The 22,556-nt window shown below is 36.0% G+C and overlaps 2 protein-coding genes and 1 non-coding gene across 4 annotated transcripts in view; 1 reads left to right on the top strand and 2 right to left on the bottom strand.

The window, feature by feature from the left end:
- CCDC39 (coiled-coil domain containing 39) overlaps positions 1–9,220 on the top strand; it is a 48,889-nt gene extending 39,669 nt beyond the window's left edge. Inside the window, exons 15-20 of the mRNA XM_008142344.3 lie at positions 4,839–4,998; positions 5,401–5,507; positions 6,186–6,326; positions 6,842–7,018; positions 7,168–7,247; positions 9,070–9,220. Of these exons, the coding sequence (XP_008140566.2) occupies positions 4,839–4,998; positions 5,401–5,507; positions 6,186–6,326; positions 6,842–7,018; positions 7,168–7,247; positions 9,070–9,220 (816 nt within the window). The remainder of the gene's footprint in view (positions 1–4,838; positions 4,999–5,400; positions 5,508–6,185; positions 6,327–6,841; positions 7,019–7,167; positions 7,248–9,069) is intronic.
- LOC114231837 (U6 spliceosomal RNA) lies at positions 4,200–4,302 on the bottom strand. Its single transcript, XR_003617828.1, has one exon. It is a non-coding gene; the product is annotated as a U6 spliceosomal RNA (small nuclear RNA).
- A 2,426-nt stretch (positions 9,221–11,646) lies between the features above and the next one.
- Positions 11,647–21,843, bottom strand: TTC14 (tetratricopeptide repeat domain 14). Of its 2 annotated transcripts, XM_008142343.3 has the most exons (12): positions 21,570–21,843; positions 21,035–21,159; positions 20,720–20,919; positions 19,295–19,379; positions 19,012–19,141; positions 18,571–18,726; positions 18,080–18,151; positions 17,566–17,685; positions 17,341–17,463; positions 15,092–15,209; positions 14,059–14,168; positions 11,647–13,254 (listed from the first exon to the last, which is right to left on the bottom strand). In XM_008142343.3, the coding sequence occupies exons 1-12, from the start codon at positions 21,728–21,730 to the stop codon at positions 12,333–12,335; spliced, it is 2,322 nt and encodes a 773-aa protein (XP_008140565.2). In that variant the 5' UTR covers positions 21,731–21,843; the 3' UTR covers positions 11,647–12,332. The 2 variants fall into 2 exon arrangements, with proteins under 2 accessions (XP_008140565.2, XP_054569732.1); XM_054713757.1 differs by lacking the exon at positions 11,647–13,254 and having other exon boundaries at positions 14,067–14,151.
- Between the last annotated feature and the right edge of the window lie 713 nt (positions 21,844–22,556).

The raw sequence follows: 22,556 nt of genomic DNA, 5'->3' as shown, positions 1-22,556 counted from the left end.
TTCAGAATTAGGGATTGGATGTAATTTCCTTCCTGAACACTAGTATGTTCATCTTTCCATGTAAAAAATACCTTGCACAGGTGTGATTTCCTTTCCAGAAAAGTTCAGGAAATTATTCAAAACACCACAAAAGAGGAATGAAATTGTAACTTTAACTCATTCTTCCTGTCTTATACATGGATAGGAGTAGGCAGATCTCCCAATTCACATCTTTAGAGATGGGCCCTAGTGGATGGGCCCTGCTTTTGACTTATAATCTTCCAAATTTCTTTCTGTAGTCCTTTGAAGCTGCCTCTAACACATACGCTGTGACATTCTGCCACTTTGCCTCAGAAAATCCTGCCAAACCAATATGAGAAATGAGTCCCAGTTCTCAAATCCTTTTAATAACTCATCTGTCTATAGTACCTCAGGGTTCTGCCCAATATTAACAGGATTTACCTTTTCTCAAGTTTTGAGTTTCCAAGGGGTGAGGGGTAGGCTCTAGTTTGTTAAGTGTTGGGAAGCAGTTAGATGTTGCAATCCCAGCTAAGTTTCTTTACCAAGCTGTGATGAGGTACCTAAAAGCACTGGTGTTAGTGTCTTTGTCCCTGTCTTGGTTCTGTCACTGACTAGGTAGGTGACCTTGAATAAGTTAACCACTTGGGGCTTTAGTCTCCTCAATTGCAAAATATAAGGATAATATTGTTACTTTTGTTATGAGATAGAAAATATATATAAAGCCCTTAAGACAGTGCCTAGAACAAAATGAATCCTCACTAAATGTTAGCTATCACCATTGTTATTGCTGTTATGATGAACTAGAGGCCCCGTGCATGAAATTTGTGCATGGGGGTGTGTGTGTGTGGGGGGAATCCTCTAGGCCCAGCCTGCATCCTCTCCAATCCGGGACCCCTTGGGGGATGTCCGACTGCCGGTTTAGCCCCCATCCCCAGGATTAGGCCTAAACCGGCAGTCGGACATCCCTCTCACAATCCTGGACTGCTGGCTCCTAATCGCTCAGCTGCCTGCCTGCCAGCCTGGCCACCCCCAACTGCCCCCCTCTGCCAACCTGGTTGCCCATAACTGTCCCCCCCCCCCCACCGGCCTGGTCACCCCCAACTGCCACCCCCTGCTGGCCTGGTCATAGGCAGCCATCTTCTGAGGGCGTAAGGGTTCTCAGGAAAATAGGCACATTTTTATGAGGGGAGTATTCCTTTTGTTCACAGTAAAGGTGATGAATGCCAGTGTTAAATGAATCAAGGCTATCCTACACTCTTAATTTCCTGATGCCACACTTCACCTTCTCCAGGATCCACAGCTTACCACGTATTCCCATTTTGCATTGTGTAGCATCCTGACATGTCTTATGCATAACACTTGACATGTACTGGATGTGTAAAAATGAAACATTTCTTTATAACTATACTCAATGTGTCTTACGTTGAGAAAAACTATCAATGGCCTGAAATGGGAAAAGCAGTCTGTAGGTGTGCAGTGATGCCACTGCATGGTGACACCAGACTTGGCATTTTCTAGCGGGCCCTCCAGGGTTACTTGATTCTGTAGGAAGGTACACCTTTGACAGATTTCTATTGACTAATCTACTTTATAACTCTGTAGGGATAGATGTTAACTTGTAGAAACTGATAGTTATCCACAATGCAAATGAATTTTGGCTAGTAGAAATACAACTGATTAAACTCTACAGGAAAGATAACCCAAGCAGTACATTTTGTTGCCCTAAAAGGTATAGTTTCATATCTATAGGCAAATTTATTTCAGCATTTGTGTATATTAAAGCTGTTCCACTTCTCCCTTTGAACTTGTCTAACATCCTACGGGTTCTTTCATTAATGAATTGAATAAAATCTTTGACATGTTCATTTTATATTTGAGAATTTTTTAACTCTTTGAAAACACTTTAGCCGTTCACCACTGTAAAAAACTTAAAACTTGCCAATTAGAACTGTCACTTTTGTTTTGGAATGTGGTAGGCATAGGAATATTGATTTAGTCAAATCAAGATTCTTTCCCTTCCTTATATCCTTTACATTCTCCCCAGGTTGATCTTTCCTGATGGGCACATACACATATGTTTATAGCACTGATGAAGAGGAATTTGGTCACAATGCTTACCACTATTCCGTGTCCTGCATGGTGTATTGCAGGGGTACCCATGGCTCTGAGCCAAATGCTGCCCAACATTTGTGTGGTACACATAATACATCACCTCATTCAATTACAGTCTTTGTCTATGGCTGCATTCAAACTACAATAGCAGTGTATTAAGTACAAGTAATTTTGACAGAGATGAAATGGTCCATAAAGCCTAAAATATGTACGGTCTCACCCAGTATATGCAGTTTGCTGACCCCTTGTATTAGTTTGCTAGAGTTGCTATAACAAGTACGACAAAGGCAGTTTTTATTGTCTCACAGTTCTGCGGCTGAAGTCTGAGATGAAGATGCCAATATGGTTGGTAACTTCTGAAGGCTGAGGGAGAATATTTACATGTCTGCTGGCAATCTTTGGTGTTCCTTGGCTTTTGGAAGCATCACCATGATCTCTGTCTTCATTTTCACATGGTGCTCTCTCTTCAGTCTTCCCTGGGAATGTCTGTATCTGTGTCCAAATATCCCATTTTTATAAGGACACCAATCCTATGAATTAGGGCCCACCTTTATGACCTCATGGTAACTTGACTACATTTGCAAAGACCCTATTTCCAAATAAGGTCACATTTTGAAGTACTGGAGGTTAGGACTTCAAATCTGTTTTGGGGGAAACAATTCAATCCACTGCCCTTATTTTTGGTCCTGCAGTAGGTTCTTGTCTATGGGGCACAAATGATTTTACTTTTACTTTTACCCACCCTGGCACCTTATAGTATCTGACTCTTAAGAGCCAGAGTGAAAAGTATGATCAGTAACCAATGAAGGACTAGTATCTTTCAAATCTCATATTTCAGTTCCTCTTAGCCTTTGTAAGGCAGTTCAATTCTGACAATTTAATGACTCTGTCCAGTAAAATTACTAGGAAAATGTTTAAAAATGTTGACATAAATGCATAAATAAAAATTTCTTCCAAACATCAGCTTTTCTAATCCAGGATAAAAGGTATACATTATATAAGCTCTGATTTAGAGGCAAATAGGATCAGAGTTTTAGAAGTTTAAGGTATATGTGGAATTAAATCAGAAACCTGTATAAATGAACAAATTCAACCCCTTCATTTGACAAATAAACTGAACTCAGAGAATTATTTAATGTTATTCAGCTCACTAGGACATCTGCAACTAAATTCTAGCTGTTTTGATTTGTCCTAGGTCTTCCACTACACTGTATTTTGAATGAATCATTGCCAATTCTAGACTTAACTTAAAGGAATTAGATATAATTTATCTAAAAACTTTATTTTTTTGCTAAGTTTTTTGACTATGTGCTATTTGCTACTATTTTTTATTATGAACTATTTTATTATGTACTAATATGTAGTTTATACATATTTTGGTAGCATGATAAAACAAATACCAGAGAAAACATTAAAAATTGAAACATTACCAAACATTTTTTTCCAATGACAATCTTCTGGTTTAAATATACACACCTAGGGATTGAGTAAATTAAAAATTTTTGACTAAGAATGGGTTTGAGTACTTTTAAATATCTATATCTATATCTATATCTATATATACACACACACACACACACACATACATACATACATACACACACACACACACACACACACACACACACCCTAGTAACCCTTACCTGGAGCAGTTCTTTTGGAATTGATAGGGTATAGCTCTAGAGCCTGGCCGTAACAGAGGTACAATGGAAAAATTCACTGAATATGTCCATTCACTGAGGAATTTATAGTTTTCAGCAATTAGTAAACTTCATTTTCTCTACCCACATTTATCACAATTATCTTTCTCTAATTAAAATAATTAAAAGGTGGTAAAATACATAAAATTTGCCATTTAATAATTTTAAGTGTACAGTGGTATTATATTCACATTGTTGTGCAATTAACACCACTACCAATCTCCAGAACTGTTTTCACACTCTAAAACTGATACTGTACACATAATAGTAACTCCCCATGACTCCCTACCCCAAACCCTGGCATTCACCATTCCACTTTAAGTTCCCATGAATTTGACTACTCTAGGTACTTCATGTAAGTGGAATCATGCAGTATTTTTTCCTTTTGAAAATACGGAACACTTCACAAATTTGTATACCATTCTTGGCGTAGGTGCCGTGCTAACCTCTATATTGTTTCAAATTTAGTTTGTGCTACTAAAGTGAGTGCTTTCTCTAATTTTAACATTACTAACTGCTCAAAAATGTTGAAATACTATTTCTATTAACACATATAACTTACAACTGGCTTGGAAATGACAAGCATTTACTTTTCTGGGTGTGCCCTGTCTCGCCTCCTTTTTACTCCTCTATATGATATAAAAGGAGAAAGTGTTCCTAAGTTTCTTTCAGGCCAGAAATATATTCTATTTAATATCTACTTTGAAACCTCCTTCTAGTTAACTCTGTTTCCCTTCTCAGTGAAGTTTATACCTGCTTGACTTTTTGGTAATTTTTGTTGGAGAGTTTAATGTAAGCTTTGGTTAGTTACTGTGTTTCTATTACTGTTTTGTATCCTATGTGCTATATTTTGTAGGCCTTGAGGATTTGATCTTCTGTAAATCAAATGAAAGAAATAAATGGTACTTTATATGGACCTCAAGGCAAATGGGTATTATTGTGAGTTAACTATGTTTTGCCCTGAAAACAGACATCCTCCCCCATGAGAAATACTTTTATTTAATCATTTATTCTGTATTTTTACAGGCTGCTCAAGAAAAAGAAGAACTTCAAAAGGAAGGTGACAGTTTGGATGCTAAGATCAACAAAGCTGAAAAAGAAATCTATGCTCTAGAAAACACCTTACAAGTGCTAAACAGTTGTAACAACAATTTCAAACAATCTTTTAAGAAAGTGACACCATCTAGTATGTAGGAGTTAACATTTTAATGAATATATGCAATGAAAACTGTATAGTTGTTTTTAAAAGCAGGAACACTGAGCAATGGCAAACAAAAATGTACCACGTTTGATTGTCAGAAAAACCACCTCCTTTGAAAATAAGTGCTAAAGTGTTATTTCCATTATTAGTTCTAATGATACAGCATATCACTTCTCTAGGGGATTAATTTCAAATCCACAGAAAATAGCACATTAGCTGCCCTGTGTTGACTAAACAAGAGTGGCTGCTACATATGCTCATATTATTTTTCAACAAGTAGACATCCTTTCATAAGAAGAAATGTTAGAAATTTAATATATATAAGATTTTAAGATTGATTTCTACAGAATATGTTAAAAATTTAACTACAAATTCCCTAAATCTTAGGTGATGAGTATGGACTAAAACTCCAACTGGAAGAACAGAAAAGAGCTGCTGATGAAAAATACAGATACAAACAAAGACAAATCAGAGAGCTACAGGAAGACATCCAGGTAATTCTACAGGCTTTAGTAATAAGCCTTAGTAGAAATAAACTAATATTATGTCTATTTTCTTACCCCATAATTTTTTTTTAGAAAAATAGATGAGATGTCTCATTAAAATGAGGAAAATGTGATTAAAAGAATTAAAATAGCTAAAATCCCAGTGTTAAACACAGGAAGGACTCTGAATCATCACTTGTTAGTTGATGAATCATTCATTGCTAGTTAATTATGATCTATTCCTCTATCTTTTATTTAATGTACTCTTATTTTCATTTAATTCCTTAAAGATTGTTTTATAAAACAAAAATTCAAAAGATAAAAATAATCTAGTACACAGAAGTGCTAAAGCACATTACTGAAAAACAATGTGTTTGGTAAGCAGGTTCTACATACAATTCATTTTTTTTTGCTAATAAAGTTGAAGGAATAGATGAATTGTGAATTTCTGAAAATTGCATGCATGTTTTCAATAGTTACTAAATTACTTTCCAAGTACCATAAAAATACTTTCCAGTAGAATTACATACAAAAGTTAGTTATAAAGCCATTATATGTGTTATTTACCAGCAGAATGTATGTTATATACAAAAGTAAATGAATTAAGATTAAGTGAATATTTGACAAATAGCAAGTTGTTACTTTTGATTCTAATTAATAAGTATTTTAATGATTTATTTTCTGCAGAGCATGGAAAATACTTTAGAAATTATAGAACATTTAACACATAATGGCAAAGAAAAATTATCAGAGAAGCAGGCTTATTCACTTCAACTAAGTAAAGAAGTTGAGGAGCAGAAGCCAAAATTAGAGAGAGTAACTAAACAGGTATTGATATTTAAAAAAATCTGACCTGTCATATTTACACTAGAGGCCTGGTGCATGAAATTCATGCAAGGGGGAAGGGGATGGACCTCAGCCCGGACTGCACCCTCTCCAATCTGGGACCCTTTGGGGGATGTCCGACGGCTGGATTAGGGGATGGGGCCTAAACCGGCAGACGGACATCCCTCTTGCAATCCAGGACCGCTGACTCCTGATTGCTGCCTAACCGCTCCACGCTGCCTAACCACTCCCCTGCCAGCCTGATGGCCCCCAACTGCCTTCCCCTGCTGACCTCATCACCCCTGCCTCTGCCTTGGCCCCCACCATCGTGGCTCATCTGGAAGGAAGTTGGACGATAGGAAGATGTCCAGTCTCCCAGTCTAATTAGCATATTACCCTTTTATTAGTATATATATTTTTGAAGTTCCAAATGGTAAACCCAAATCCTTTCATCCATGAAAAAATATTAAGTTCTAGAAAATAGGTTTATGTAATAATTGACTACTATTGACCAACAGTGTGCAAAACTCACCAAAGAGATCCGTCTTTTGAAAGAAACAAAAGATGAAACACTAGAAGAAGGAGACATCAAACTTCGTGAATTGAAACAGTTTCACCAGATCATTGATGAAATGTTAGCTGATGTCACAGCAAATACTGAGATCCGCATTATCCTTCAAACATACTTTCAACAGGTAGCCACTGTACCTTCTAGTTAAATATAAGTATTTCTTAAACACTTCATGAAAATAATTTATGGCATTCATCAGAGTGAAATCTAATCACAAATATTCTCCTTCTAAAATGCAGTGGTACTAATGACTGCTATTGAATGTACTTTCAGAAAGGTCTGGAACTACCTCCAGCTAGTACTAAACGCCGGCACCAGAGATCTCCTTCACAGGTTTCACTGTTGTCACTAAGGTAAGTGGAAGGTTAAAAAACCATGTCCTCGTCCTAACTGGTTTGGCTCAGTGGATAGAGCGTTGGGCTGCAGACTCAAGGGTCCCAGGTTCGATTCTGATCAAGGGCATGTACCTTGGTTGCGGGCACATACCCAGTAGGGAGTGTGCAGGAGGCAGCTGATCGATGTTTCTCTCTCATCAATGTTTCTGACTCTCTATCCCTCTCTCTCTTTCTCTCTGTAAAAAATCAATAAAATATTAAAAAATAAAAGAAAAAACAACAAAAAAACATGTCCTCAATGATCACAGCTGCTACCTCAGTGAACCCAGCCACTCCCACATTGCCACAGTTGGATCTGCCAGTGCTCTCTCTACTCCTTACCCATCTGCCTAGGTCAGTATCACAGATATAGACATGGCCAGCACAGCAACATTCTTTCCAGCCTCTTTCCATTACTGCGCAGAGTGCTCTGTGACTACCAGCTATTTCAGTAGGGTAGAGCAGGGTGAAATTTTAGAGGTTATATCTAGCATGACCAACCCTGGGGGGGGGGGGGGGGGGAGAGAATTTTTAACTATAAAAGGGTAACTTAGATGTAGAGATATGGAGTATGATTTTTATTATTAAAACCACACTGCAAAATTTTAAATATTCAGGATTTGAATTTAATTATGTTGATTTAACTTGCTAATACAGGAAATTACTCTTTACTTTCAGTTTAGTGCTATCCAGAATTCTATCATCAGGGATGTTCAATCAACGCTCTTGTGCTTTGCTGACAAAATAAAAATTAACAATGATCCTAACTTTCAAATTTCCAATCTCCTACCTTCAGCAGCCACTTAAGTTTTTATTAGTCCATATAGGGATTTCACAAAGACAAAGTAATGTCCTAAAAGGTGTGGTTTAAATAAAAAGAACTGTTTTTACATAAACATGGTGGGCAGCCACTTGAACATCCCTGTACTGTCATAAAACACACACACACACACACACATATATATCTCAACTAATATCTTTATTGATTTGAGAGAAAGAGAAATATTGACTCTTGCAACGTAGGTATGTGCCCTGACCAGGAATCAAACATGCCACCTTTTGGTGTATGAGACACTTGAAGTAACTGAGTTACCCAGCCAGAGCAAACATATATATATTTTGTAAATTCTCCCCAGAGGATATTTTTTTACAGATTTTTTTTAGAGTGGGAGGGAGGTGAGAGAGACACACTGATTAGTGGCCTCCTGCACGTGCCACAACCAGGGCCAGGGATTGAAACTGTAAACTTGGTATGTGCCCTTGACCAGGAATTAAATCTGAGACCCTTCAATGTACAGGCCAGTGCTCTAACCACTAAGGCACATCCGTCAGGGCTATATTTTTAAACTTAGCATTTCAGAATTGTGTAGCTAGTAGTGATTTTCAAATGATCCCACCTTTTCCCCCCTGTAAACAGGTCACTCACTTTCTTCTCTTATATAACCTATCATTTACTCACTCTGCCAGCACCCATCCCATATGCACATGCCTTTTTGTTACATTTTGTTTAATGAATTTTGCAAATCTTTAAATTAATTATAGTTGAAAACATTTTTATTATGTTTTTAAAACTATTTTTCTACTGGTTTGAAACTATTATGTTCATTACCTTTCCTTAAAAAAAACTAATTTCTTGATATTAAAGGTCATGCTTTAAAATTTATTATTAGCACTATTAATGTTAGGTACTTTTTGCTCTCTTTAGTTGTAGGATTATGGTATCTTTCACTATTAATGAGGGGGTCTTTATTAAAGTATAAATTTTGAATTAAATTTACAATAATTCTGTATTTTCTTCTAGGTCGTCTAGGAGTACTGCTTCTCAGGCTTCGATGAACATATTAGAGCTAACCTTCCCACCTTCCTCTTCACCATCTGGCAGCACTTTGAGGCCAACTAGTTCTATCAGTAGTAGTTCCAGTAATGGTAAAAACAAAAAGAGCAGCAAGTAAACATTTTAATCTCTCTTGAACAAACTATAAACAAAAACCCTCAAATTTCACTTTTAAAATAGTAAATTTCACTCTATACTTTGGGTGCTGTATAATGATATAGAGTCCTACTGAAATAGTGTGGAAAATGAAATGACCAGACAAGTTTTATCAGTGAAAAATGGTAGTTTAAAAAAAGTCAAGCCTAAGTAATGTTTAACTTTCTTATCCTTTTCTTCACATATTATACCTGATTTTAACAAGGTTACATATTACACAAGTGTAGGGAAAACTGTTTTCCACTGTTATTTTTATGTCTGTTATAACAGAAAATAGTTGACTTTATTATTTCACACTAGCCATGCAACTATGCTTACTTAGAATCTTTTAGGAAGGAATGTTTAAAGATGAAGACTTCTAACACTATTAAAATTTTCACTTATCCTAGAAGATCCTGAAATTAAGTTTTCTTTATTCAAAGAAATATACTTCGCAGACTTTTGGGGGAGAAATGTTAGTTTCTTCTTTGATATAATTTACAAAATGTTAACCCAAATATAGCATTACCCTCATCCCTCCACCAAGAAAGCAATTGCTAGGAAAGAGAAACAATGCATATCAATAAAAATGCAGCTCAAATTTTTAGGGATCAGTCTACTTTGATCTTGAAAGAAGTCAAACATATTAAACAATATATTTATAATTGTCATTGTTTAGAACTGTCATTTGCAGTTCCTTGAAAGGCAGTAGTGATAAATGTTTGGCTGAAACATTGTTCTGATGTGTGAGATTTTATTTAATAAAACCTAAAAACTGATTAATCTTACAGTCACTTTGTTCTTATTCTCTGCCTTATATTACTTTGTAAATTACTTGGAACTTGAAATATTACATACTGTTCTATGAAGGCAGGGATTATATCTTCCTAGCTCTGTGACCTTGGAAAAGTTAGTTCTCTATGCTTCTTTCATTTGTAATATAGGGACAGTAACTACACAAAACATTTCCCGATATAACTGAATATATATAAAATGCACATGGTCTGACACAGAGGTACTGCACAGTAACTTCTATCCACTGAGTTACAACCCAGAACCTAGCACAGTATTTGTGGAATGGTTAGGCTCTCTGGCCAGAATAGAAGTTTACATTTAACTGTGAAAGTAACAGTTCCAACTTCAGTGTAGTAATGCTAATTGATGAGACAAGGGATTAACCTTATTATCTCCACATCTGGAGTTATCTTAACATCCACCTATTGTAAGAAAGTCAACTATCATTTATTATGGAAACCAAGACACAGCCTGTGTATGTATAAACTATGGACATGATGTTATGGAAAAAAACTGAAGTATCATTAGGGATTCTTGACCAGTATATCCCCAATATTTTTTTACTATGATGGGTTTCCTGAATACATCCTTAGAAAATGGAGCGTGTACTTTGCTTAAGTGTACTATGTCCAAGGAAAGAAGCTCTGGGGAAGATGGAATTTCTAAATTTAGGCAGGCTATTGTACAAGGTACTAACCCTGATTTTTTTTTTTTGTACCAAAATGTAAGCTTAAGCCACAAAGATGCTTTGGAAAATTACAGTGCTTGTTGATGGTGATGCTCAAGACAATTTTATTATATAAAAATGGTGTATGTAAAATCCCCATCACTAAAATCCGAAGGTCACAAATAGCATACACCCTGTTAGTTATACTTAAAAGCTTTGGTATTTTACTGTTGGTGAGAACGGTGAGACAGAACAAGGAATGCAAGTGTCTCCCTCCTCAATCATTCTTAGACCTTTATAGATGGATGCTCAGCTATTTCCCAACCCATCCATCCAGAGTCATCATGTGTGATAGTCTTAAAAGGCCATTATCATTTAGTGTCTAGAATCTTAAATTGGGAAGATTCTAAAGGCCATTATAAGCACAACACTATGACTCCTATCTCTGTCTCCCTAATAATAAACTATACTCTTTTCAATAATTTGGGGAGGATCCTTACAATCCAAGTCCCTTCTTCAGCTCTAGTTCCTGGAATTTATTCTGAGTAAAACCAAGCTCTGTTGGCCTAATCTTATTCAGACCCTGAGAAAAAAGGCACCGGGAAAGCATCAGGGGAGAGGAGGTGTCAAGGAAGAAAAGCAGAACCGCAGGCCAGCTTTAGCCTATTTAAAAATACGCTGTGTGTTACAAAACGGACATCTGCAATACTAGGAGTTTCCTATTTATTTCTAGAGAAAACCAGATTTATACTGTACTTCTCTAGTCACTGCTATGTTTTTGCTAGAAGGATTCTTTTCTATCCTGATCTATTCTCGCCTCAAACATAGCCTCTAAAGTCTTGACAATACTTGAAGTTAAAAAATTTCTTAGGGCTATCCTACCAAGCAATAAGGTAGGTAGACAGACAGACAGACAAATAGAAAGAAATAAGTAAAATGGGTCCCTATTTAATGTTCATGGCTTTATTCCTAAGGTACTTGTTAAGCTGGTACACAAGTCTCTTGTAATTGAATCAGGCTTTAGAGGCCAATTAGTCAAGACAGATAATCTGCCTACCATTTTAAAACAACAGTTATGTAAAAATTTAATATTTAAACAAATGGTAAATATAAAATAGTACTTAAAGAACATATCTCTTTCAAAAGTTGATGGCTTTTAATTTAACAGAAAAGAGAATGAAATAATTTTTGATGAAAAAACCCAGGTGTTCAGTGCACAAATTTAATTTTCTCTCAAATAGCAGGATAAGGGAGACCCAAGGAATTCTCATACCCCAAAATACAATGAAGAAACAAGACTTGGAGAATTATCTTTAACTGAAGTTTAAATCAGAGTAAGGAATACTGTACATAAACATATATATGAAAAGTCTGCAAATCAAGCTGTGAAAGGGAACCTACAACTAAAAGACGCAGTTTCACAACAGCTTGAAAGCATTTGCTGAAAAAAAATTGTTATAAAGATTAAATGATAATGAACGTAAAGCTTTTTTAAAAAAAGCATTTGCTTTCTGCAAGCTCTACAAAAAAAAAAATAATCTTAGGAGCAGCGATTTCTACACTGACTGTTATGATTAAAAGACCCAAAACTTTTAACAGCCTTTAGTAAAACAGTGCTGATTCCCTTGGAATATTATTTTTTTTGCTTATTTCCTTTTTCTTTCTCAAATGCAGCTATCTGATTAAATATATTGAGTAAATTCTGAGGTAAATTTTTTTTAGCTCCACTTTCTGAATGCTCCTTGCTACTTAGCTCTTCTTCTTCTGGAGCCTCTGGTTTAATACTCTCATCATAATTATCCTCTCTTTCATATTCTCTATGACTTTTACTTAATTGATATCTTTGCTCATGTCTATTGAAATCACGTGATCCAGAATAATTACATTTTTTATACTTTTCAACTGACTTAGAAGAGTAGTCAGAGCTTGCTGGAGAAGTGGAATACCTCATGGAACCTGGCTCCCACTTTCTATAGTGCTCTTTTCTTCCATCTGTGTCTTTTTCAAATTTTCTATAACCATAATTTTTTAACTTATCTTCTGGATTCCTAGAGAAGGAATCTGAGGAATCCCTTCTATTGGAAAAATGTCTTTCATATTTATATGACTTTTCCGTTTTGCTACTACCTGCCTGAGTTTTATAGCTATTGTAAAAATCTCTTGAATCTTCAGACCTACCTCCAAAATCATCCGGAATTTCAACTGAAGATGAAGAGATGGGGCATCTATCTTTCTCTTTTACCTGCTTCTTCTGATATGGTACCCTATCTTGCTTTTCCAGTAGTTTTTCCACTTCTTGTCTTTGGTTAAGAAAAGACGCTGAAGTATTGGCTGGAACTGGGAAGTACTCATCTTTCCTATTCTGATCTATCTGATTTGAGGATGACTTAGCTGAATGCCTTTTGGAACTTCGAGAAGACTCTGAACGATTCCTCCTATGTTTCTTATGCTTTTTGTGACCAGAAGAGGAAGAGGATGATGATGAAGAAACTGATTCATCACCAGAAGAAACACTTGAAGAGGAAGAAGTTGATTTTCTTCTTTTTTTCTTTAGCCTAAAAAAGTAGTTAATTCATCAGATGTTAAGTACAAAAATGTTTCTTAATTATCCATAAAGCTTTTAGTTCTATTTCGTTCCCCTTAAAGACTTCATAAAAGCTGTGGCTTAGATAAGCAATTATAGTAATCTTAGTTACTCTAAGTTACACTTGTACCAGCAAGCGCTACTTTTGGGGAAAAAATACTTGTGTAGACAGTTGTCATTCTAAGCAAATCCATTTCTGTTAGACACAGTGACATTTCCAACATTACCTTAAAAACAAGACCAGCTGAACACGTAAAGGAATTAAAATTTTCTATCTAACCACCTCTAGAGCATAGATATAAACTCTCTACCTCAACACTACGGACATTTTGTTGGAAGTGTAGGGTGGCAGTGTCGGGGTGGAGGTTCCTACACCACCACTATAGGATGTCTAGCAACACCCTTGACTTCTGCCCACTAGATGCCAATAGCACTCCACCAGTATCACAACCAGAAATGTCCCTTGGACAAAACTGCCCCCAGTTGAGACCACTGCTCTATTTCTAAAACAATTCTCCCTAAAATACAGATAATTAAAATAATATTATGTATTTCAAATTTAAGGTTACAGTAATTCTTTTTACCCTCAGATTTCTAGCCTTACAATTCCACTTTCCTTAATCTCTCAAAAATTTCTGGTACTCATTATTGCTAAGAATAACTGGTTATGATTTGAAATACTTTTATATTTTTACTTACTTTACCTCTATATGGCACTGTGGGGTTCAACTCAGTAGTTGCTTTAAGTAAAAAAATACTGAATGTTACAGTTTACCTTTTCTCCTCTTTTAAGAGCTTACGCAACTTTTCTGCACTTGTTTCTATTTTCTTTGTTTTCTGCTTTTCTTCCTTTTCAGCTTGTTTTTCTCTTAATTCCAAAGATTTCTTTTAGAACCCAGATATCGGAAAAAACCACATGTTAAAAATAGAAGAATGTTTAAAACCCAGTTTTCAAACCACCCCCCCCCACCAGAAACCAAATGTGGTATACCCAAATCACCACATATCCAGCAGTAAACAATTATTTTTAACACATAAAAATTAATCATACAGGTGTTTGGCATCAATCATTGGAATAGCCAGAACAGTATTGAGGACCATATTGCAGTTGGTATTCCATGAAAAAAGGGGAAGCCATTGCATTGGTACCCATAACCCAGAGTGCAAGACAGGGAAAAAATAAATAAAAGTTATTTCAAAATTTAAACAGGACACAGATTGTAGAAAAAAAAATTCAAATACATTCCATTTAGGTGAATTGAGGGAGGAATCACCATGTTCAAATACAAACCATTTAAAAAATAGCACAGCCCAGTTGGACGCATGATTACATAAGAAATCATTTTCCAGTTTGAGGATGGGGATGAGCAGCACCAGATGTCACAGACACAGCAGCAACGGTCCAATTCAGAAAAAAATGCATGAGAAAACATCATCATCAGTATTACAGGAAAAGACAGTTTAAAATATCTCTCAAAAAGATTTTTAGAATTAGCTCAATTACCGTAACATCACTGAATTCTGTAACCACCAGGAAAGCTCACTACAAGGATAGTACTCAAAACCACTCACCAAATTTAGGCAATTAGAATTTTCTGATAGGGCTATTTTTATTTTTACTTTTGAGTACTAACAAATAAAGTAGAGGCATTATGAAGCAATATCAAACCCAATTAGGAAAAGCTCTATCTAGAAAGAAACTTTTCATAATGCCTTAAGTAATCTACAATAATTTTCCACAGAAGAAAGTTAAGTTTTGGCATTAGTTTCAAATATCACTCATTTTCTAAGAGGAAATAAAGAATCACCTGCATATATTTATGAAGTTTCTGCAAAGCATCCTCTGCATCTTTAAAAGTCTCATCCAAATCCAAAGCTTTCTTATAGTAACTTTCAGCATTTAAAAATTTTTCTTCTTCTTCTAACCTAAATTTGAGAAGAAGATTTAGTTTTCTTTTATAAAAATAAAGTCCTCAAGTACGCATACAGGTCTAGGGCTCATAGGAGAAAACTTACTAGGAAAAAAATGTATTTAGCAACTTACTTTCCAAATTGAGTAATATCTAAACCATAGCTTTTGACTATTTTTTTTTTTTTTTTTTGGTAAAGAGACCATGTAAAACTATATAAAACAGAACAAAATGAAACCAAACTCACAGATATAGGGAACAGACTGGTGATTGCTAGGGGTGGGGTTGGGGGGTGAGTGAAATGGGTGAAAGTGGTTAAAAGGTGTAAATTTTTGGTTACAAGATTAAATAAGTTTTGAAAATGTAATGTACAACATGGTGACTATAGTTTATAAAAGTGTATTGTATATTTAAAAGTTGCTAAGAGAAATCTTAATAGTTCTCACCACAATAAAAAAAAATGTTTATAATTATGTGTGGCGATGAATGTTAACCAGACTTATTGTGGTAATTACTTTGCAGTATATACATATAAGGTGGGGCCAAAGTAGATTTACAGTCATTCAGATAAAAATAATTAACAAATAATAATGCACAAATTACTCTGTTTTGTGTACTCACAACTGTAAACCTACCTTTGCCCCACCCTATATTTTAAAGCATTACTTTGTACACCTGAAAGTAACATATTAAATGAGTTATATTTCAGTTTGAAAAACAAAATAAACCCCCAAGTAAAACAAATAGGAATCCATTACTGGTAACTAAAGCTATGCTGCGGGCCCAGCATTAGCATTTTAGTATAATGCATGATCAACTGATGCCCTCTGTAAATATTGTACGATCTTGACCTTTACCACAGAATTACATTGGCTGGCTTTTGCTAGCAGTTTATGAAGAATTTTCCTTTCCACAGAAATATTTTCTCAGGATATTTCCTGTTAAGTTGGAAATACCAACACATACATGTATACCACAACTAGCCTATAGATAGGATCATTATCAGATGACACTCAAAAGTCTATGCTATGAAAAGTCAGAATTAGAAAATTTGGTTATAAAGCAGTGAAAGTACTTTGCAATATATTTTCAGTTTTCAAAGTAGGAAAAATTACTGTAAAAGAAATTAAGAAAATCTCAATGGCTTCAATTGGATAACTTCTGTGACAGATGGTATGTGGGAAGGGACCAGTCAAAGATGATCAACATTATGGCTTATGGTAACTGGATAGGTGGTGTTGCCATTCACTTAGTAAAAAGACACCAACATATGGGTAATAAGATAACCACACCTAAGTAGGTACTAGCTATCTACCTAGTAAGAATGTAAAAAGCTGCTCCAATCACTTGGATCTAAGCAGAAGTTGACATGAGTTAACAAATACTCCAAAAATATCAATTTGGAATTCTGGTATGATCATACAAACGGGAATGATCAAATTCATGAAAGAGAAAACAGATAATTCTATTTTAAAAAATTAATAGCAAAAAATGCTATTAATTATAAACTTTTAAAATTATTAAAGTTGTTAGCAAATTACTTATACTTAACATATATTCCTTCAAAATATTTTATAAATTAGACCAGTCTATTAGTCATTAAATATTTACAAAAACTCAGAAGAGTAACATAAGATATAGGGTTTCTTCTTAATATATGATCTTCCATTTAATCTGCAGTTTGTGGATTTTACTGGGCAGAGTTGAGCAATAAACTGAATATAACAGTGAAACCTTATTCATAATTAACAACAGGAGCTCTCAATTCATATTTCTGGTATTTTTTCTACTAAAATGATGAAATTAATTAGAAAGTAAATTCTATTAAAATTTCTAGTGTATGTCCGGGAAAAGAATATTTAGCTAATTTCTTGTACCTTTACATTTACATTTCTATGTAATGAGAATAGGCATTTAGGACAATAAACTCAAATCACTAAAATACATCCAATTAGAATCCCAGTAATAAGAAAAAAATGACTAGAAAATTTAAAAAGGACTATACTTAAAAAACATTGTCAACCAAAATCGAAACTAAGAATGGTCTGAATTGAGTTAAAGATGCTATTTCCTTATGTTAAGTTCAAGATCTTATAGTAGTTGGTTGAACAGTGGACCTATACTACTGAACAAAGTCTGACACTTACTGCCCTCCTCTTTCTACAAGTGTCTGGCAGAGGTATTTTCTTGCATTCCTGTGAGTTGGACAGTTTTCCAATGCAAGTTCAAAATCTTCTATTGCTTTGTTCAGACTTCCTTTTGTTGCATATCTGGAAATATGAAACAAAGTAAGAAATTTATCTTGTGGGCTATGTATAAATCTTGTGCTCATTCACCTTGTAAATATTCCTTAAAACCCACAATCCACTTACAATGCTCCACGAGCTACCAAAGCTTCCACATTTTGTTTGTCTATTTCCAGAGCTTTATTGTATTCATTCATAGCATCCACGTGGCGCCCAACTTTAAAATAATCAACTCCAATCTTCACACTAAAAGTATCACAAGAATTTCACAGAATAACAAAACAAAATGTTAGCATGGGTAAAATTTTAAAGCAAATCAAATTTGGCTAATATTTAGTCTTCCATACTCTCCAAATACCTAAACGCATTCTGCCGTTGCATAGTTTTGTAACAAATTTTAGGAAATCTAGATATCAATATACCAATTCCTTTTGAAAAAAGAATTATGATATTGGCTAAAACTTAAGTCTGTTAAGTTTACAACATAACATCATTTACACCAATAAGAAAGCTAATGTCAAAAACTCACTTTAATTCATTTATAAACAAACTTGGCCTTAATGATGACATAAGAATTCCTTGCCTTACCCTAACCTTTTATGCCAGATAATTCAATTGTTGAAAGACAAAGTCTTCATACCATTTTAAAGCCCAAGATGCAGACTGTTTCTTTCTTAATGCAGAAGCAAAATCGTCTTCAGAGAAATTTTTGCTATTAAAAAAAAGTCAAACCATATAAATATTTTTGTAATTATAGTTTACTGCCTAACAGATAATAAAAACACAACACTGAAAAAGTGAATTTCAAGCAAGAAATTTGTATTCCATTTACAAAAAAAATTTCTTGAATTCTCAGGAATGACTATTATTCTTAAACATTATTTTTCTTTAGGGTATACACAAAATTCTTATGTTCTAAATCTTTCTCTATTTGGTCACCTGGTACAATTCTAATTACTGATAATAGACTTAGTTCCAGAAGGAGACAGGATCACCTAGTTCATTCAACCTTTGTCATATTTGCTGCCACTAGGCTTAGTATAGTTGAATATATCCCTCAGTTATGCCACTTTGGAGCTCCACACCATTCAATACCTTACCACTTAATAGAATAATACTGATTTACTATACCTTTGTAGGCCTCTCATTAAAGATGGGGGATTAGATTCATCTATTCCTAATTTTCCTAGGAGGAATTCAACTACTCCTGGATTAGCAAATCCCAAGGAACTTTGCATGATATTGTCATAGGATTCCAAAGAATTGCTATTTAGTTCAACACTCCTCCTTAAGAAAAACAAAAAATGAAAAAAAAAAATTAATTAGCATGTCCACTTCTGTTAAAGATATAAAATTATCGCATGGGGTTTAAATACTTATACTATAACTTGTACATGAAAGTGTGTCAATATTATTACTGGGTTTCTTTTATCAAGTTTGAAGAAATTTAAGGGTATAAAAATATATGAGCATACTTTGAAATAAGAGAAATTGAAATTACTTTGTTGTTAGAAGTTGGACAAAATTTGCCATTTTTTAAGTCAAGAAACTGTTTTAATGTAGAAAAATTACCTGTAATACAAAGGAAGCTCTTCAGAACTAATTACACCTAATTTAATACCAGATAGCTGTGGTGGAAGAGACGAGTTATACAGAGATACTGCAAGCTTTTCATGATATCTGTCAATATCCTTGATTCCAGCTTAAAAAATAAGAAAACTAAGCTGATTAGCAAGAAAATGCAAACAAACAAAAATCCTTTCAAACACACTATTCTTATTAAACTACATTTTCAAAATTAATTTAAAAAATCTGACAAATGTTACTTTTCTATTAATATGATGAAATTGATCACCTCGAATGATATCACCAGTTTGGTAATACGATAAAGGATCCCCATGGTTACTGTGAGAAGGCACATCTCTTAATGGACAAAGAGCCTGCAATGAGAAGTATTTTAAAACAACAGACTTCCTATTCATTGGTGAAAAGGGTATTCTTTTATCCTACTTGTTAAGTATAAATAGCTAATAGTTGATATAACCTTAAAACAATTAACTAGCATCCTAAAGTCTAAATTTTAGTAAGGATTTAAATTGTAAGTCATTTCTGTGTCCAAACACTATTAAATAAGATTTTTGAGTCAGTTCAAAAACTAAAATCCCATAAAATTTGCAATTAGTTTTAGGAACAAAATATGAGTGTGGATGATAAAGCAAAAAGATATTTTGCACTTGTTAAAAATGAAACAAAAATTTGTCCAGTGTGAGAATTCCAATGAAAATGAAATATGAATTCTCCCAAGTGTATGTCTGCTATCCAGTCTGTGATATCTTCTGCTTTTCTTCATTTTCATCTGCCTTGACAGACAGTAAGTATCAAACCTTTTAAAGTGACACATTATTTCAAATTCAGGACTAGTTATCTGGGGCAAAGTATCTCATAATATATACATCACGTTCAATTACTGTGAAGATATAAATAGGCCAGGAATTCATTTCTAAATTATCCATATGCAAGTATGTAATGCCAAATACTAAGAACATGTTCAGTTAGAAAAGAAATAAGCCCAAATACCAATCAATCTCACCATACCCATTGACATCTCTTTTAACATTTGAAAAAGGACCCCATCCCTGCCAACCAAGGAGACCAAAAAAAACTCCCAAAACCAGAAACGGAGGAGTAACTCTTTCACTGCTAAGAATTTTTAAAAAGAAAATGGTACTTTTCCTCCAATTAAAATATTCAATTCTCAAAACTGTCAGCAGGGTACACTTAAGTACAACTGGATGCAAAGACATAATTCTTTTTATTATTGCTTTCAGGTTCTTTCTCTTCTTTTTCCCATCACCATTTATCCCCTCTATGCCCTCTTCCCCCCAACCCCACCTCCAATAACCACACTGAGTTCTCTCCTTGTTCTCTCTCTCTTCCTCCTCAATCAATCCAATCCTCTGGCCCTCCACGTGAGCTGTCTGCTTGCTCTGAGTCTGTCTGTATTTTGTTTGGTAGATCAGCTTGTTCATTAAATTCCACATATGCAGCCCTAGCCGGTTTGGCTCAGTGGACAGAGCATGGGTCTGTGGACTGAAAGGTTCCGGGTTCGATTCCGGTCAAGAGCACATACCTGTGTTGCGGGTTCATCCCCTGTAGGGGGGCGTGCAGGAGGCAGCTGATCAATGATATTAAAAAAAAATTCCACATATGCAAAATAATTCTTTCACTGAAGCGACTCAAAACCAGAAGCAATCAAGTGACTGAAAAGTGAGTAACTTACTGTGATTTCCAAGTGAGATATATCTCTCATGATGCCACTGCCTAAACAAATCAACACCATGAAAAACCCAAATTCCCGAATGGAACTAATTCTTCCAATCACTATATCTCCACGCTCAATATCTCGGAAAAACAGCTCTCTCCGATCCATACTAGGTATTTCCATGAATTGCTCTAAAGGTGGCATGACTGCATAAGAATCTGAAAGAAAAAAAAATTAACAAAATTACTAAGCATAGTTTTGTGTTCTGTTTTATCCGAATGAAGTACTGTTAAAATAACCGCAAATCACAAAATTTTTTAAGACACAGCTCACCTTCACCGTCTTCATTAACTTCAGAAGTTGCAGGTGCATCTGACTTCCACGAAAGTGCGAAAAGCAGATCCGCCTTTTTGGAAATGAATTTTTGTATTTCAGCGTTGTCGACTTTCTTCTCTTTTCTTAAAACAACAACAACAGAACTTATGGAGACTAATTTATTTGAGCACCAATCGGGTCCATCCTAAATTCCAGCCCATACATCATCCGAGAAAAAAAGTTTTAACCCTCACTGGCCAGTCGGTTGTTGGAGGGCGGGGAAACGTCAAGAGTGATGCCCGCAGCCCCAGGTACGAAAGCCCGAGGGATTTTTAGCTAAAGACTCTGCACCTCTGCTAGGCCATTACCAGGGAAATAGAAGCTCAGCCCGCATTCCGCAGGACCCTCACGCACACCCTCCGCCATCCAGCCCTCCGCACCAGCGCCGTCTCCAAGGCTCCGGCTCCTTCTGGACTCCTCGGCCCGGCTGAGGCAGCGGAGCCCCGAGCCGGGTCCCCTCCCCCGTCGGGGAGCGTCGCCCCAGTCTCCTTACCTGCCTGGCACGGGCTGCTGGGGCGGCGGGCCCCGGGCAGGCTCGGCCGCCGACCCCAGGAGGCTCCGGAAGTGAGGATTGTCCAGCTGTTCGCTACGGAGCAAGGACAGCAAGGACGGCCCGTGGTAATTCAGCGACTGCCGCAGAAGGTCGCGGTCCATGGTGAGAGAGTGCAGGGCTCCACGACCCCCGTGCCCGCTCCTTGAGCCCCGCGGTCCCGGAGGCCGAGCCCGCAGCCCGGGAGCCGCCGGAAGCACGCGTCACAGGAGCTCCAAGTGGCCTCCCGGAAGTATTAGTGCCTCCCGTCGGTCTCGCGAAATTGAGCGCGACTACGGGAGCCGGAAGGACGGGGCTGGGCATTTCCTGCGCTCGGGCCTGACGGTGGCTCCGAGGTAGCGCTGTGTGTGTACAAGTTCACTTTTTAAAAATTCCGGGCTGTTATTCTTCCGTCGCAATGACCCGAGCTCTCACCCAGGGTAAATAATAATTCGTCCGTTAATTTAGTGAGACGCGTCTAAGTGCAAGTGCCCCAAACAGGTGAGACCTCCAAAGGGGTTACAAAGGTTCCTCCCCTCAAATACTCGCTGGATAAATCCCTGCCTACGTCTCAGGCATAACCACCCTAAAACCACTGCTGTGGGAGCTCTCCCCATAGGCTAAAGGGCAGAAGAAAGAAAAACAGTTAAGATTTATTAAGCACTGAAATTGTGTCCTCCATCCATAGCCCATTCACTGTTGGTTGTTTTAGCGTTACCTTAAAACTAGAATGACTTGAATGCCTAAACATAAGAACAAATGCTTTGTTTTGCATTTTACCTAAGGGATTTCTCAAAATGTAGTGCCTCGAAGATTTACTTAAGGTGTTGTGTACACTAAAGTAAATATAGGTGTGGGTTTTGTTATTTTTTGGTAATTCAAGTGATTTTCAAAGGTAATTGTGACCTATTGACTCAAGAACCTAACCACTTATCTCATATACTCTCATTT

The sequence above is a fragment of the Eptesicus fuscus genome, chromosome 3 (assembly GCF_027574615.1).
Source record: "Eptesicus fuscus isolate TK198812 chromosome 3, DD_ASM_mEF_20220401, whole genome shotgun sequence".
NCBI lineage: Eukaryota > Metazoa > Chordata > Mammalia > Chiroptera > Vespertilionidae > Eptesicus > Eptesicus fuscus.
This window is presented reverse-complemented; position numbering and strand designations above follow the sequence as displayed.